This window comes from Lepisosteus platostomus, chromosome 19 (assembly GCF_059453375.1).
Source record: "Lepisosteus platostomus isolate fLepPlt1 chromosome 19, fLepPlt1.hap1, whole genome shotgun sequence".
Taxonomy (NCBI): Eukaryota; Metazoa; Chordata; class Actinopteri; order Semionotiformes; family Lepisosteidae; genus Lepisosteus; species Lepisosteus platostomus.
This window is the reverse complement of record NC_142629.1, coordinates 8,605,831-8,624,147: the sequence shown is the minus strand read 5'-3', so window position 1 is coordinate 8,624,147 and position 18,317 is coordinate 8,605,831. Positions and strand designations below refer to the sequence as shown.

The following is an 18,317-nucleotide window of genomic DNA, read 5'->3' as shown; positions in this document are numbered from 1 at the left end:
TCTCGGTTCCCGTTCCTGTTCCCTGTCCGCCGGTTCCGACCCGGCCTTCGTGTTTTTAATTCCTTGTTCTGATGGATCTCCTGGTTTTGGACTTACCCTTGTGTTTTGGATATTCCCTAAGGACTACTCTTTTGGATTGTTCGCCTCGGCCACACCTTCCCCGTGCACCAGCGCACCTTGCACACGCCCCCCTGTCTTCAGCCCCGTATTCCTGCATGACGTTTCCCTAGTGTTCCCCCACTTCGTCGGATTGTGTCGTCCGCATAGGGTCCGGAAAGAACTGTTCGTTACATATGTGTTTTAATTTATCCTCTTATGTTTTGTTTTTGAATACTGATAACAGAAATATTATTTTTTAAATGGTATACCTATGTAAAGTATACTTATATACTATTAACCAGGCAAAGAGAGATGGGGAATCATCCTGTACAGTTCAATTTTAATTGTATTCACAGTTGTATTAATTATTGAATTAATTAACTAACCACAGATAACCATTTTCTGGATGTATGGATAAAGATAAATGTCATTCACCCAGAAGAATCTACATATCATGGGTTCAGAGGTTCAGTTGCTGCAGAAAAATACCCTTTTTTGGTTTCATTGGAATGTTGAGCTTTATTTTGTAGCTTTTCTGCATTAGACTGTTTTGCAAAGTTATGGACGTTGTTAGTGGTACCGTATGTTAGTTGTTATGTACAGTAAGAACTTCCAGGAAGGCGTTATGTAAATAATTATGTACACTATGTCCCACAGGCTTAAAAGCCAGAACCCCTGAAGGTGGAACCAATCTGAAGGATACTTTTGGATGACGGCTCAAGCTCATAAATAGAAGCTATTGGGATGGTGCAATAATGAGGCCATTTGCACTAGCTATAGTTCTTAAATAAGCAATAACATCTTGAGGCAAGCCAAGGTAAAAACCCAGCATCCTTGGTGGTAAGGCAAAGTACTGTATGTGGCCAGAATCTATATCCTAAAGAGATTATTAAAATCTTGGCTATTTTATTCATTATCCTTACCAGTTTCTGATTATCCCTTTGCACAGCTAATAAAGTTTTTAAAGTTTCTTCCAGTCTTTGACTGTCATGTCTTCATCTCAATCTTAACTGAGCCAGAAAAAACACCCACGTAACAAATGGTATTTGAAATATGATTCAAAAGAACTGAAGGACACACAAGATGGCTGATAACAAAGAACAGCCTGTTTGGAACAGATATGATTATATGTCCCTTCTTAGGTATAATACAACACAACACAAATAGATTTTTGCTGTGTTTGTGCAGGAATGGTCACCAGATGGATAGATATTGAAGATAGACCGCTAGATATTGAAGTGCTTGAAGTGCAGTATTGGTTCCTTCTGGGATGAATTATTGCAACTGGAGCGGGCTAAGAGCATCAAACACCTTTGTCCGTTTATACCAAATCCTAACATTTTAGAAGAAGGAGACCAATTTATTGATGCACTGCCTGATGACAGAAGCAGCACCAGACCCTTTGTGCAGCTTTAGATCTTGAGTCTTTCTAACAGTAGCCAGCAAACATTATATACCAGGATCTACTATACAGTCTGGAGCTCTCACCTCAGAAATACAGAAGATCCCTGAATCACTATTACCAGTGTTTGAAAGCTCTAAGCTCAGAAACAAAACTAAAGTAATATCAACTACTGTCATGCCCTCTGCAGCCAAAGGGCGCTCCCACTCTGTCCCGTCCCAAGTTTCCTGTGCTTTGCTCTCCTTCCGGTGTCTCTCTCTCTGGGGCTATATATTTCCGGGTCACTCATTCCCCTTCGCTCAGCACTGACGTTCGGATGTCCTGAGACCCGCCTAGCACCAGGTCGCCCCACGTCCGCTGCCTGAGGGCATAGGTTTCTATAAGACTCCTGAACTGCTGAGCCCGGGCTAACCCCCGTGCCGCTGCTACACATAGGGTCTTTTTCCACTTTTCTGCCATTCCACGGTTCGTCCCTTCTGACATCCGTGACAGCAGCCATCACTAGTGTACAACTCGTTGCAAATGTTTACAAGGGAATATGCTCTGGTATGCGGGAGGAGGATGCTCAACGTATGAAATGGTCTTGTGGAGATAGCCCATGAGTCCTGGGTAGCGGACATCATCAGTTTGTGACTTTGTGATTCAAAAGGAACACACACTACACGCTACACAGAGGTGACTAATGGTGGCAATTAAAAAGGTGCTGCTTGTGAAGCATATGGCCATGGGGGACCTAAAGAGCTATCATGTCATAACAAAACTATTACTATTCCACTCGAGTGAGACATTATTCTCTACAATGTTGGATTGTAGCCTAGATGGAAATGGAACTGCAACTTCTGAAGGCAGTCAGAAGTGACCCATGGTAGATGGCAAATTTGGTCGCACAACCCATCAGAGTATGCAGGGGGTGCCAGTTTGCACTGTGCAAGCCTTTCAAGAGTGCCATTTCTGTGGTAAGCAAGCCTGATTATAAGAAAGAAAATGGATGTCTTTACGTGCGGGTGTACAGGAACATCAAAAAAAACCAGAGCAACACAAAGCAAATTACCCCACACAGTAAAGGAAGAGCTGCAGTCACAGAGATATTTTTTTCTATCACTTAGGACCATCTGCCATGTGACAGCAGTTAAAGCACAGGCTCATTTAAGGGAGGGGATGCCATTTGGTTAAATAATGAGAGTGGATTACATAATTCGATTTGAAGGAAGGATGCAGCACAAAGATGGACAAGTCATGGGAAAATCCCACGATTCACCACCTAAACTGAATCAAGGTACAAAGGATTTGAGTGCATGGACCAGCAACCAGAAGATACACAGCAGGATACCCCTGTGTCAAACTGAGGTGAGACAACTGTCCCTTCCAGAGAGGAGCATTCACTTGCTAGCAAAGTGAACAAAGGAGAAGATATCTCTGTGCCTGGCTTCTACCGCACTATCCAAGAGTGTTGATTGCCTACAACAGTGGTTCTCAAACTGTGGTACGCATACCAGTTGTGGTATGCGGAGCGCTGCCAGGCGGTACGCCATATGTGTCACGATCACTACTCCTCCTCTTAAGGGCGCTCCAGCCCTTCCTTGTTCTGCCCCATTACCTGCACCTGTTTCTGATTTCCGTTCCCCCTTAAAAGCCAGACGCAGACGTCACCCGTGGTTCCTCATTGAATCCTGCTTCGTGAGAACCCGGGGTCCTGCTGCGTCTGCACCCGTTATGGTTTTAAACCTTTGTTCCTGATTCTCCCCGCCGGTCCCGACCCGGCTCCTGGTTTTTAATTCTTTCGGATGGATCGTCTGGCATTGGACTACTCTTCTGTTTTGGCTACCCTGTTTAGAATTTCGTCTTTGATTGTTCGCCCCGGACTAACTTCCCCCGGACACCTGCTCACCTTGGACACGCCCCCCTGTCTCCATACCCTCTCCTGCATGATTTTCTCCCTACTGTGTCCTCACCATCCGGATCGTGTTGTCTGCATAGGGCCCGGAAAGAACTGTTCGTTGACAATTTGATGCTGGAACTTTATTGTGTGCACTGAAAAATTGGGACTGGTTTTCATATTTTCTGTTTTAATAAAATTAGTTTGTGTCAAATACGCAGCCTACGTACTACGATACAGCACACGCTAATACTTGAGTGGACACAAGAGCTACAATGTAATTCTATACCATTCTATAGGAATGCGTGTTACAAAGTAAGTGACCAATTGTATTTAAAAAAAGATATCTCCAGCAAATAGGGAGTTAGGAGAATGTGTGTGATTTTGGAACAATGGCAATGTTGTAAGCACAGGAAAGCATAGAAATGCATACTATGTACGCTGGCAATCTTGTGAGCACAGGAAAGCGTGATAGATAACAGAATAATATATAATATATAAGAACTGTTCTCGGTTAATATGAGAAAAATACACAGAGCGTCTCTGTGTTTCTCTCCCATGTACATGAAATAAAAACTTCTTTTAACTTCTGAGACAAACTCAGGGGAAAAATGCAAGCCTGGGGACTGCTAAAGCAGGTAAGCCCCACACTACTTGTGAAGACTTTGTTTTCCATTGGCAAAAGAGCTGCCAGATATTATGTGGAGAAAAAGGTGGAGAAAAAGCTGCTGAACAGCTCAACCTACTGCCCCCTCCGAAAGACACAGTCACTCATAGAATTATTGAAATGGCAGATGATGTCTAAAGTACACTGATAGAGCACGTTAAGAGGAGAGCACATATTTCAGCTTCTGAATGAATTTACCAAAGAGAATGGCATCGACTGGATAAAATGCGTCGGAGTTTGTACAGACGGTGCTAGAGCAATGACAAGCCGGCACAGCGATGTAGTTGCATGAATTAGAGAGGTTGCTCCAGATATGAACTGCAGCATCCACCGCGAGGCCTTGGCCATCAAGAAAATGCCTGACGATTTAAAATCTGTTAGACTCTGTTGTGAATTGTAACAAGTCTCGACCAATGAATTCACATCTGCTTTGTTCAACTACACAGGCTCACCACTCTCACTGTAATGGTGCTTTTTTATTGTTTATTTTTGATTGTTGTTGTTCCTTTTGTCATTCTGTAAAGCGCATTGAGCACTTTACCTATAAAGGTGCTATATCAAATAAAGTTTATTATTATATTTATTATATGTGTATGTGAGTGTGTGCACACACGCACGCTCATGTTGGTCATTGAGATTTTCTGGGTTCCTATGAGAAGATGACTTGTAGATGGTACTTGGATGTTTTGGTTTTATCAGGGGTGTTACTTGGTCCAAAAAGTTTCTGAACTACATGCCTACAAGATAGAGGACTATTTGTCTGTTTGTGTAAAGTCTGTGCTCATGTTCACCTGTAAACATAAACTTTGGAAGGGGGCAGGGTGGCATATGGAGGAAATGGTGTCTATAAATGGTTTTTATAAAACACAGATTTTCTACAATGTTCTGTGTAATAACACAGATTTTTTTCTGCTTTGTTTTCCTGTTTCTGAGTAGAATGCTCTTGTGTTGCAGTTAGTAACTGCCCTTGGTTAGACATACTCAGTGATGGCAGTGATGGAGGACACACATGAGGAAGGGAAGTTAATTTTTGTTCCATTTTTTGTCCTAGTAAAATAAAAAAGTAGAGAAGTTTTACTCTAAGGCCCCATAATGCCTTGTGCATGGTTGAACTGATGTTTTTAAAAGAATGTCTGCTATAGCTTGGAATGGTCCGGACACCTGTTCTAGGATGTTATGGAAGTAGTCATGTAAATGATTACTGTAAGTTATGTATGAACATTCAGAAACCATTAATTCCATAATTCATTTCCCACGGACTTAAATAAGGATTGTTTTCTAGATCAAACAAAATGGATCTTCCAGGTTCTTCTGGAAACTGCCCCAAGCTTAAAAATTGCAGGGAAGCATGCTATTGTTGTTTGTAACTATTTGTGGCTGCTACAGCTCTTACATCAGGAAAACAGGCTCAATTGAAGCCAACACCATACTTCACAAAAGGTTAAACATTTTAATTTACTTTAGATGTTCGTTTGCCTTTTCAATCAGTTCTCTTCTTCAATAAAGCACACTTCACACACCAGTACAATATGACCAAATTAATCACTATGAATCTTACTGTGCTAATGCTATTTACAATATAAGGCATAGCAATTATTCTAGACAAGTTATGAGCAAATTCAAAAAATTTTACAAAAAAAACAAACAATTTAATGCAATGCTTACATACTGTACAAAAATATACATTCTAGAAACAAAACATTGTTTTCTTCCTTTCCCATGCATTTTTGGTTGTAGTGTTTAATTTCTAGAGTGTGCATGTTTGGGGTACCAGTTTCAAAAGGAATACACTAAACTGGCCTGTTCTGTTTCTGATAGTGAATTTTCTGCAGATTCTCAAAGCACACCAACAGGCCACTGAGAGTGATAGCTGGATCGCATGGCAATATCTGATACTTTACCTGTCCGGTTGATTTTGGACACCAGCATGTGCGAGTGCAGCACCTCATCTTCATCCTGCTCATCGATGACTTTGCACTGGCGCAGGTAGGGGGTTAACTTGTTGGGACTGATATAGCGAGCAAGGATATAACGATTGTTCTCCACATTTTCCCACAATGCCTCTTCATCTTCCTTCACTGTCTCTGTGCACCCACTCTCCATCCTCTGGCACCTTCGCAACCTACTGGAAAAATAAATTACCTTATATTTGCTGCAGCAACACACAGATCTTTTTGTATTAATATTTCACGATATGTCTGTTTCAAACGGATCTTAAAATACCACATCCCTTAACACTGGCTGATGAACTTCATTTTGTTATTCAGTATTTGCACCTGAAATTAAAGCTTTTCTCATTTAATTGCAATTAATAACAATAATAAATAAAAAAAATATTTTTGTTCCAAATTTAACTGAACAATCTGTATTCTTATCTTATTCGCCAAAGTCAAACACAACTAAACAGCACACTGTACATCTTTCTCTGAAGACAATATATTTTCTAAAAGGAAATAATGTACCCATAAAATACAGAAGGCAACCTTATATCTGCTGCTTAAGCACCTCAAGAGTCGTTCCTTGATCACAGGGTAGGGATAATATCATGCTTAGTTCCCCAGTTTAGAAAGCTAGTCAGGGCCTGTTTTTAACTTATAACCTTCAATCTGAAGACAAATAAATGACAGTATTTGTTGTATTCCTTTTATTCTTTGTCAATATAATAAGCTGTGTTTAAAACTGGATATGTCTGATATCAGATAGACCAGAATTTCAAAATCATCCAGGAGTCTCCTGGATCTGATTAACACTCCCCTGCCAGCTGAGAGTGTGAGCAGGCCTCCTGGATGTGAGTGTGAAGTCTGCAGAGGGGAAGCGGATGTGCGTAAACCCAACCCTCCACCACATCTATCTCTGCCAGTAAGCAGCATATGCGCAGAACAGACCCCCCCACCCCCACTCCCACTGGTGGTGAGCAGAACACCGTCAAGGGATGGGGTGAATCCAGTAGAAATCTAGGTTTTAAACTTGAGCTGTCTATGATACTGCAATTTCAGATACCTTTTTTTCTAGGGGGACCTGCACAAAAATACTTGACCTTAAATCACATTAGGGAAAGTAAGGAAAAAAGGGAAAAAAGCAAGCTGAGTGGGGGAAAACAATGTCACTGCAACAGTTTACAACCTAGCAAATGTTCTGCCATCCCCAAGTGATGAACGTCTTTTTTGTTTCAAATCTGGGTGAAATTAAAAACATGAGCAGGAAACACCAGAGCAAGCACTCCTCCACATGACGTTAAAAGGTAAACCACAGGCAACTGCATATGCATGCTTTATCACAAGTACAGTAGAGCCTTTTTGTAAAAAAGCATTGTCCCTTGACAACTGGGAACATTTATTTCCTATATTTGCATTTCAATCTTCCTAGCTGTTGCAGAGTTAGACTAGAAGTGTTACTCCACTTTAAGTGGTATTCCAACCACATTCTGAAGATTAAAAAATATAGCATGTTACACAGAAAAACAAAATATAAAACTAAACTCAAATATGAGTCTTCATAGTTCATGCAAATACTCAATGTTGTTATTGGCAAGGTTATTTGATTTAAAAAGTAGTCCTGTCACTTACTGGCATTAAACTACACATAAATGAGAGCTACTGCAGAACATTACTTCCTAGATTTAATCATCATTCCATAGTGACTGACTTCCCTTACAAAAATCTGCAAAGCTTTTTCATGTAAGGGACAGCTCTCTTCCCTGTTGGGTCCTCTGATTTCTAAGAAATTTACTACACCACCTGCATTTTGCTGTTTAGCAACTTCTTGATATTGAAATGGCTGATTCTACGGTTGTCTATATTGCCCATTGTTTTTGATTGTTTTCCTGAAAATGCAAGCTAACAATGTCAGAATTAACAACTTATGAAAAGATCCTTTCAGACTGAAAGAGAGGAAACGAAACAAGGAAGCAGTTCAGTGTCACACTAGGTTATATCCATAATCAGCAAAGCACACCTGTGTGTAATCATTGTAAAATAAAAACTGTATTTCTCACTGAAAGGTCGTTAGGAATAAAAATGAATAATTAAGAATTAACCAGGGTTAACAGCTATCCATTGATAATACTGTGAATTAATTTCGAAAGCACAAGTCCAAGGAATGACCTTAGACAGAAAATAAGATGAAGGTCACAATCAAAAGATAATACACTTATTGCACTTCCTACATGGATGGCACTGTGAGAAGGTTTTACTCTTTAAGGTTCTACTTTTCCCCATTAACTACACACATGGAAAAAATTAAATAAAGTATGAGTAAGATAAAAAAACATTCTTAATGATTCTAGTTTTTTTTCAATGAACTTTACAGCTTGTCAATGTGAAAAATTATGTGTATAGGCAGATTTTATTAGGAGAGTCAATTCATACATGTATCATATGTCAGCAAAAATCAACAAATAACAGCCTCTGAGCAGAAAGAGAAAGCAGAAAGAGCAGAAAAGCCTATTTTGCATATTCTACACCTCACCTACAAAGATGTACATAGCCACGGTTTGTGGTTCATCACCTTTGCAGGCACAGTCCCTGCTTTGTTTTTTTTACTTATTGCAACTTTGCAAATAAAAAGATATCTGATATCACCCCAGTTCCTACAATGGCATTTGCATATGACTTTCATCTTTCATTATCTTGCTTTACCAACTTTAAAAATCGAATGCTAGCTGATTTTGCTAATTTGCTAATTATGTGGAGACAACTGCACCTTTTTCCATCCTCAGAGCCTGGCTGTGAATGGCTGTTAGTTAACTGCAGTCTTGCTCACTTCACTTCACGTCCTTTTTCAAACCATAAAGGCCCATGGGGAACGGGGGCAAGGGCCTTCTTTGACCACCCGACACTGGAGATGGAGGTGATGTAGTCAGCTTCACGCTCCGGCCGGCCTATTACCCCTGGAAAGATTAACCCCCCCAGGTACTCACTTGGAAAGCAGGCTGAGTGGACCTGGGAGCCCTCTGGAAGGAATTAGAGCAAGCTACTTCGCTTGCCTGTACCTGAGATTGAACCCAAGACCTCCAGTCAGGAGCTAGACAGCCTTGCCGTCTGAACTACCATGGCTCCCTTGCTCACTTTGGGAGGTGTATATTTATAAATATAGCCTGCACACTAGGGTGGAACTCTAAAATCTGAAAAAAAGCAAATTAAAAAAATCCCAAACTGAAGATTAAAGATGTGCAATGCAGAAATTGTGGCCTTACACAGCTCTGTGTAAAATTTTACAATTGCATTTAAAGAAAAAGTGTTAAATTTAAGCAAATTGACCAAATTTTCACTGCTGTTACTTCATGTGCTTCTACAGCACAATTGTTTTGGTAAAAAACATTTATGTATGCTGAGCTTCTTGTGATATGCGATGTTATAGCAAAGACAAAAATGTAAATACAGAAATTTGCTCTAGCCATTGTTAATCATATTTGGTACCATGCTAATGATGTCCTTGATGAAGCCACAAAAAAGTTTGGGCATCTCTTTTTATTCCTTATGCAACACAGTAAAAACAATGTGATAAGAGAACAATACTTTTAAGATTCAATATTTATTTTCATCTGGATGTGAAAACATTTTTCATAATAAGGGTTTTTAACTTTTCATGAGATTTCAAACAATATTTCACCTAACATACTGTATTAATTACATGCCCTGTGATTCACTTTTTGTGACAAATATTTTTATCAAAAGAAGCCTATTCGGCAGTCTACATGTAGCCATTAAGCATAAATCTGTATTGAATTAATCTTCCTTTTACAAAATATTTTTTCAGTAAAATAATTTCTTATGGTATGATCTGCAAATTTTACACTGATATTGGTATATGTCAAATTATATTGCAAAACATGAATTTTACATAAGGCAACTTTATGTAGAAATGCCTTATTTGTACATGCTCAGTTTTCATTAGCATTGCAAAAACAATAATAGATGATTTTTCAGACAAATCAAAGATCAAAATTTCAAGCTTCATGTTAGATTTCTGGTTTCATCATGCATACTCTTGCCCTTAATAACAGTATTTTCCCAGTGGATGTGAAAAAGCTCTAATAGAGTAAAATAAATTGATAAATTGACATTATGATAAATCTATTTTACATCTAAAGCAATTCACAGACCACTGAAACATATTATTAGTTTCACTTACCAATTTTATATACATATAATTTTTGGTACAAAGCTCAGTTGGCTCAAGGGTACAGCAACAGTGTCTCGACATTGGATATCAATCCTTAACCCTTTTGGAGACGTCTAGTGCAATAACCATTTTTCTACACTGTAGCTCATCATAAATAGTAAACTGTGGCAAAATAAGTGTAAATCAATTTCTTCATTTAAATTTAAAGAAAAAAGTGAAACTACATGCAGTAGCCCTGATTTTTGTGCAAATTGTGTAACAATAAATAAAGAGCTCATCAGTGTAAGAAATGAGAGCACTAACTAATTGCAAGAATGCTCTGTGTCCTTTGAGGTAGAAAAGAAAGCTAATAGACCACAATTAGGTGGTAATCCCAGCACCTTTTCATTCATAAAATAAAACTGCTCTTGAGCATTTAAACACTTTCATACAGAGCCATATAGTACAATGATCTAACTTAATTAATTTCCATATGCATCTGGCTTTGAAGACTAAGTATTCAATAATGCATAAGAAGCATGCATAAAAGCAGTAGAAAATAGTTTTAATTACAACTAATTATTATTAATATCTTAAATATCAATTAAATTGATGTAAAAACAAGAAATTATGTCTGCAGTATTCTTTAACTAGATTTAATTTAGCATTTTCTCTAGTAATGCATGAAAAATACATGTAAATTTAGGTAGAATTTAAAGGAGCTTTGTGTAGCTAATTCCTAAATGTGCATGTCACAAAGGAGTTTAGTGGTTGCCACAAAATCCTGTCTCCACAATAGGTCCAATTTTTGCCAGGTTTGCAAGTGTTCACTTGCCCTGCCATGCAGCTGCAAGGGCTCATGGTAAGATGTTATCTGCTCTTATTTTGGAATAAGTGACTAATGAAGCCGTCTTTAGTTCCTCATTTCTTTAACAGATGTGTTGGCCTGTCTTAGCCAGCAAAGATTTTGCAGCCCACATATATGGCATCCTGTGTGACATAGTGAATCAGAGTTCCAAAGAAAGAATAAGAATAAAACATCTATTCATCTGTTACATATAAATATTAAGTGCTAGAATATTATCTAAAAATCTATCAAAATCAAAAACAAATCATGCTTAACCAAGCATAGCAATGTGAATGAATAGTGACAGATCCAACAGGATAACAAGTCAAGGCAGCACTGTCATTGCATAACACAAAGCATAACTCAAAATTAAATATAGTTTATCACATAAAGTGAATTGCACCTAATTAATTAGATCTCATTAAAGATTCTGGGTGCAAGTGCTAAGAAGAATTCTTTAAAATAAGAAGACAGAGTTTGAAGTGTTTCTATATCGCTTCCAAAATCTTCAATTGCACACAATGAATAAAAGTCTAAACAACTCTTTTGTGTAACGACCGGGTTGTATAAACACAGCGACAAAGGAACACAGAGAGTAAGGCTGCCGGAAGTACCTACCATGTGCTCTATCAGCCTGATCTGATTATAGAACAACCACAAACCAACAGCAAGTCTGCAGCCAATCAACTTTGACTTCGCTCTATCTGTGACTTAAGAGGAACAGCACAGAGCCTTGGTTTTATGCAAAAATAAAATATCAGTGTATATGAACTAGGAGTCCATGTTCCAATCTGAGGTTTACAACAGTGATCTATTGTAGCTGTTACATTATACATAATAAAATAAAACAGAAGATAAAATTCATAAATATAGTCTTGAACTAAAACAGATTCACAAAATCATGATCAGGAAAAAGTCCAAATCTTTTTTGGCACGTTTACTGACATTTAACTGAACAGAAATGACAAGGTAAAGTAAGTGTGTGGTCACTGTAGGAAGCAACACAAGAAGCACAGCTATAGTGCATACTATGAGATTCTGTTCCATTCCTCTTGTAAAGTCCGGACACACTTGTGCATGTTCAATGGCCTCTGAGCTCTAGAATATTGTTATAGCTCATGTCAAGCAAGTTCATTCAAGTATGACGAGTTCAAATTCCAAACCTGAATGTGGATGCCGTGGCGAGAAGGGCATTCACTGCGTAACCTTTTACATTTTTCATCTTGCAAGAAAGCTGTTATTACACAAACAGGAAAACGACACATGATGTCCTGCTAGATTGTTGTAATGCCAGGGTAACCTTTCAGAAAGGGCACCAAATGGGCTTCCAGGACTTGATCAATGCCATCAATCACTGCAAGTAGACACTCTTGCCCTGGCCAAATTTGAAGACCATGTGCCAAATGTGAAGATCTGATGTACACAACTGATTTATTGCTTAAGAGAACTTGGCTTGGCTACTGTTGAGTCCACTTCATGTGTTGCTCACACCACCTCATTCTGCTGCATTGATTAACATTGGTGAGAACTGGGCCCATGTGTAGACATCTACCCTGCAAAAGATGACTCTTTAGCAACCTCCACACAGTAGACCTGCTGATGCACAGGTTGTTGCAACCTGGCGTGTATATGACAATGGAATTAGCAGTGCAAAAATGATCATGAACATGGAACATGATATTGAGTGGCCTATCATTTGATTGGCTGTAACATCTTGGCCTATTAGAAACTGTTGATTGTGAACACTTCAGTCAGTATCCAGTAGTCACTGACTTAGTTCAGCTTCCAACATATTGATAGCACAAAGGCATTATTTTCTTGATAAGAATATTGTTTCCTTTCTCTGTCCTGCATTATTGGATTGTCACCAGGTTTGATATCCAACAGGTTAAATCACCTCATCCCCTCATTTCCCCACTAATGAGATGATCTAGTGGTTATGGACTTAATAACTTGAGTGAATGATCAATTAATCAAAACATATGCATTAGGAAAAAGATATGTTCAAATATTGTGTATGTTATATACAGGGAGATGGATCAATTCCATATGCTTCAAACGTTTGGAAACACCACAGAACAGGAAAATTGTTTTAGCAGATTCCATAATAATTTAACAGCCTGCTCAATAATATATTATAGATATTGATATATATGTCCTCAGTTTGTCCTCCTTTTACTAAACAACTTGTAATCTGGGAGGATGCACAAGGATCTTTTGTCATCTGAGAGCCTTTGCATGTTTAATAAGCCTGTTTCTCTATACAGTTACTTTTTCTAAATAGTAGATATTATTTCTACATATTTTGAAGTATGTAGAAACGCTGATGTCTATAGTTTTTAAAGTAGAAAGAAATGTATTAGATAACATGAAATTCATGAGATGCACATCCATAAAAATCTTTATGTAATCTAATATACTCATATTTTGACAAAAACCTGGAAGATCTCCAACTTTTAAGCTAAAGATTCTTCATGTTCTGTTTTCCTTTACTGTTTTCTCTCTGTACATTTGCTTACCTAGAACCTGATCAGGGATTTCCTCATTAGTTATCAGGGCTGTGTCAAAATTCAGATGTTTAGATTTATATAGAATTTAACATCACCTGCAAGTAAAAAATGATCTATTAAATATTATTGCAGAGATTAATCTCACTGTTCAGGACAAAATTTGTGAATGTTATTTTTCTGTCTTGGAAGCAACACATAATTAAGATAGAGCCAGGGGGGGCTAGCAGGGGATACAATAATTTGAGAAGTGTTTTTAAACAGGAAAAGGTGGTTCTCACACTTTTAGTGTTTCAGCTTTAGGATAAACATGTATGAGAAGTGACAAATGAGCAGTCCCATGACAGCCTCTATTAACACTTTGAATAGCCAGTGTGAAAATGACACACTTTGCATCACAACCATCTTTCTCCAAAGAGAATGCAAGACTGTGACAGAGCACAGAGCATGCCATCGGTAAACACTGACATTTAACATTAGCCTCCTCTTCTGCCCAGCCTTACTGCAGTTCTTTCCAAGCAAACAGAAAATTGAAAACCTGTTTGATAGCACCATCTACAACAATATAATATCCTGTGATAGTTCTGAACTAAAAATCATTCACCACATATGGGATGTAATTCTGTTTCAAAGCTGCAGTAACACCTTCATTTGACATCCTGTAATCTACAGATGACTTTATAAAAAGACACCAAATACACAAAAGATGGCAAAACACAAAAACACAATGTCCAGCATTAGTGTACTGAAACCCATGAGAAGGTCCACTATTTATAATGCCTGCTCCTGAATAGTCCATTTCAAATTTCTCCTATGATTGGCAAAGAGGTCATAAGGTTTTACAACTCCATAATAAGGAGAAAAAGATGATGTATGTTTTCAACAAAATATTAAAAACAAAGACTCAGTTGTTCTGAGAATCTGCTGCATCCAATAAAAGCCCACACAGATACCTGAGTGGTAAACTAATACTTTATCCTTTCTATGCTAACAAACAGGCTATTGTTACGAGATCAGGTCAGCGGAACTAAAGGGTTGTGCCTATCTGATAGAATTCACATTGACAGAATGGAAACCTCCCTAAAGAAAGGTACTGGAGCTTGATCAAAGTAACTTTTCCTTGAAAGACAATACTGAGGATTCTGATCCACATCAATTCTTAGAAAAGATAATCAGTACTTAGCATGACACATATTTATACAATTAATATAATCATAGCTATATGGAGCAAATAGTCTCCATTCACAGTTACTTGTTTGTTACTGTTATGTTCTTATACAGGATTTAAATGTTTTCTCATTCTTATGAATCAGTTACAAATATGACTACGACTGAATATATGCTTGTTCATAAATCAGTGCTTTTCTCCAATTACAGGTTTGTACCTAAAATCAATTAACTCATACTGAATATATTATTTTTTTCTTTGCCTCTAGTCAGATTTAAACACAGCATTTTAAGTCATTATTTTATACAAAATCCATCATACAGCTGTTCAAATTGTTTTTGTATTTTTAACAGATGGGCAGTTAGTTTAGTAGCTGTGCTGTTCATGTAGGAAGATAATTTGTCATGAGGAACAACATCTACAGTATGCATATGGAAAACAAGAATAGGAAAGAAAAATACTGAAAGAATAAAGCATACCGTACCACAAGTAGAATGGGGAAAAATGTATTATTTCAGGTCCGAAACATATTTTATAAAAACATTTTTGCAATATGTAAACCTTTGCAATATGTAAGCATCACTTTGAGATTATTTCTTTTAAACATGCCATATAAAATAAAGATGATTATGGTATCCTGTTTTTTAAAAAGATTGTATCAATAGTTGTACTGTTTCTAGTTGGTGTTTTATGAACTAGTTAAAGAAGGAATGGTCAACTATTTCAACTCTGTCATCTGCTAATCTCTTGATATGATTTACTGGACTGGACAAGTAGATTACAGCCTTGACTACAATGGGCAGGAGCAGTTGATAGAAAAAGATTGTTTTTAATTTCTTTTAAAGAAGGTTTTAAAATGCTTCTAAATGTAACATCCTTTTTAACTTTGAATCTGCACACTGGTTGTGTCCGAATAGCCCAAAGGATGTCAAATAAACTTTTTTTCATTAAAAAAACTAACAGAACTATTTTAAAGAATCTGACAATGAATCTGAACCTTTGCTAAAACAAAACAGAAATGAAAAAAGGCCCAGGCTGCATGCAGGTGTGAGTTGTGCTACCAATGTGGCTCAGTGCTGGGGCTGAAAGCATGACTGTATAAAATAGGAGCGGGATCCACATGTTGATTCATCAGGCAAAGAGAATTTAAACTTTTGTAATGAGTGCTTCGTACCATTTGGACTACTGAAAAAAATAATTTCATCACATGAAACACCCATGGCTAATTAGGGTGAAAATAAATATTAGCTGCACAATATATCTGAAAGGTGGGATCCCTGGGTCCAGAGAAAACAGTGGGCATAAAACTGGCTAAAGAGCAGGTAACATGCACAGTGACCTCTTCTACTGCAGATACAAGCAAAACCAAACAGAATACAATGTGAAAAATGTTGTGGCACATGCTCGAAATCTAGGTGCATTTACTGTAGATGTAGAGTATATAGTATTTTAGAGAAAGCTAAAGGAGACATTTGATTAGCAATTAGCTATACTGTAAATCCCGAAGACAATACCTGTTATAGACTAATTTATGTAATGCTATAGTTCAGAAATTCAGGTCCAAATTGTGTTGTAGTGAAATGACCTCAAGGTCACATTCAGCCATTGCTTTAGAGGAGTGATGGTTTATGCATCCTATTTTATCTTTAAGTTTGTCAACTGCAAGTAACACTATATATTGAAACTATATGTCATTAGCTAATTTCCTTTGCAGCTTCTATAGAGTTTCCTAATCATCTTATTTACTATCATCTGCAAATTTGGCTGATATAATAATTCCACCACAATCTAGTTCACTGATATAAATTAGGAAGAACAGCTGTTCTAGTACAGATACCCTATTCTGCTAATCACATCACACCATAGGAACATTTACCCCTTATCTGTATCCTCTGTTTGCTACTCATTAACCGATTCTTAATCCAAATACAAGCATTCCCTTGAATGTAAACTGATAATTCATCTTTTTTGAGGAGCTTAATCAAAGCCTTCAGAAATCTAAATACCATATCATATTCTCAGCGCATGACCTGTTCTGCTGTTCCTTGTTCAACAGAGCTCTAACAACTTATTAAGTACAACTTATCTATTCTTAATACATGACCATCCCCAGGAATTTCATTTAAATTAGATGATCCTTTAATTTTGATTGTTTCCATTATCTTACATGTAATAGAAGATAGACTTACTGGTTTGTAATTACTTGGTTCAATTTTTTCTTATGGTTGGGCACTTCATGAACAATATTCCAGTCCATGAACTGGGGACCATCCCTGTCTTGACTGTTACAAGAGCTCTGTTAATGGCCTATGAATAATATATCATTTTACTTAAGCTACAGTTGATAGAATACCAACAGGCCCTGAAATCTCTGTACCCAAGTATTTCTGTCCCTTTGGCAGAAGACATGTTAATACATTTCAATATATTTTTTGTCTTTCCCAGGTTAGAGGCATGTTGATGATTTCTCTCTATTAAGTACTACAGTAAATATTATCATGTTTCCTACCTATAAATTATTATATCTAATGTTATACAAAACATATAGATAAACAAATGTGAATATAGAGCATTTAATAATCTTATATACTTATATAAATTGTACCTTCTAGTTTCATTTACTGTATACAGTATAGTTAGCTTCACTGTCACTATAATTGAAAAAGAAAAAACAATGAAACAAGGAATTTCAAATTATGAATCATTCATAGTCATGCACTGAATTGTACATCACAGACTGCACATTCCAGTTCCTGTCATATCAGTGATCAAAAGTTGTTAAGATAACATGTATGTCACAATAAAGTGTATGAACCGGTGGTAAAGAACGAACCCTATGTGGAGCTAACAGGAATCAACTCAGACTTCCAAAGGACGTAGGACGAGGTTCGAGGTCGGGGTAGCCAAGCTAGATCGGGAATCTGGAGGTCAAAGGCAGCAGGGTATCCAAATCCAAAAGACGCGAGACAAAGAAGTAGTCGAGGTCGGAGGCAGAGTAGGGTCAGGAATCCAAAGATCGAGGCAGTGAGGTATCCAAATCCAAATAACGCGAGTCAGAGACGGAAACATGGTCAGAAGCAAGCAGGGTCAGTATCCAGTAAACAGAGATTAAATAAAGCGAAGAGAAGGTAGAAGGCTATCTCAACAGTGAGCGAGGAGTAAACGGAGTGAAGGGGTATACAGAGAGAGAAACTTTCTTTGCACTTCCATTCAACAGAATGATAGAGGGCAAATACTTTCTTTTTCTTATGTTTCATGGAGTTGTGGTCAGCAAAGGACAAAACATTTCCTTTTTACTGATACAAACCCACAGCCCACAGACTAGACAATAAAGAAGTTCTAAAAAAGTATAAAGTCTGATAATGCTCCAAATTATCAGACAGAAAGGCCAACAGGCACATTATGGTATTGAGATTAGGCACTGTGCCTGTCATGTAAATTAGAATTCTGTTATATGCACAATTAAAGAGTGTTTAATTTGGTAATATCACAAGTTAATGAGGAAAACTCTGTTTCATTTGTATATAGTTTATTTAGAAACAATACTGAAATGTCATATTTTAAATGGAAACCGATAGGTGGAGTTCTAGGGGAGAAGTGTGCAGAGGTGCTCAGCCCCTTCCTCTATCATTCAATTATCTCTTTCCTA

General features: G+C 37.6%; 1 protein-coding gene across 2 annotated transcripts in view; it reads right to left on the bottom strand.

Annotated features, from left to right (window-relative positions):
• Positions 1–18,317, bottom strand: part of card11 (caspase recruitment domain family, member 11) — a 62,183-nt gene that overhangs the window by 33,225 nt on the left and 10,641 nt on the right. The window contains exon 2 of one of the 2 annotated variants that reach the window (XM_088612164.1): positions 5,946–6,169. In XM_088612164.1, the coding sequence (XP_088468290.1) occupies positions 5,946–6,147 (202 nt within the window). In that variant the 5' untranslated portion in view covers positions 6,148–6,169. The remainder of the gene's footprint in view (positions 1–5,945; positions 6,170–18,317) is intronic. The other variant, XM_088612165.1, reaches the window with a different exon arrangement.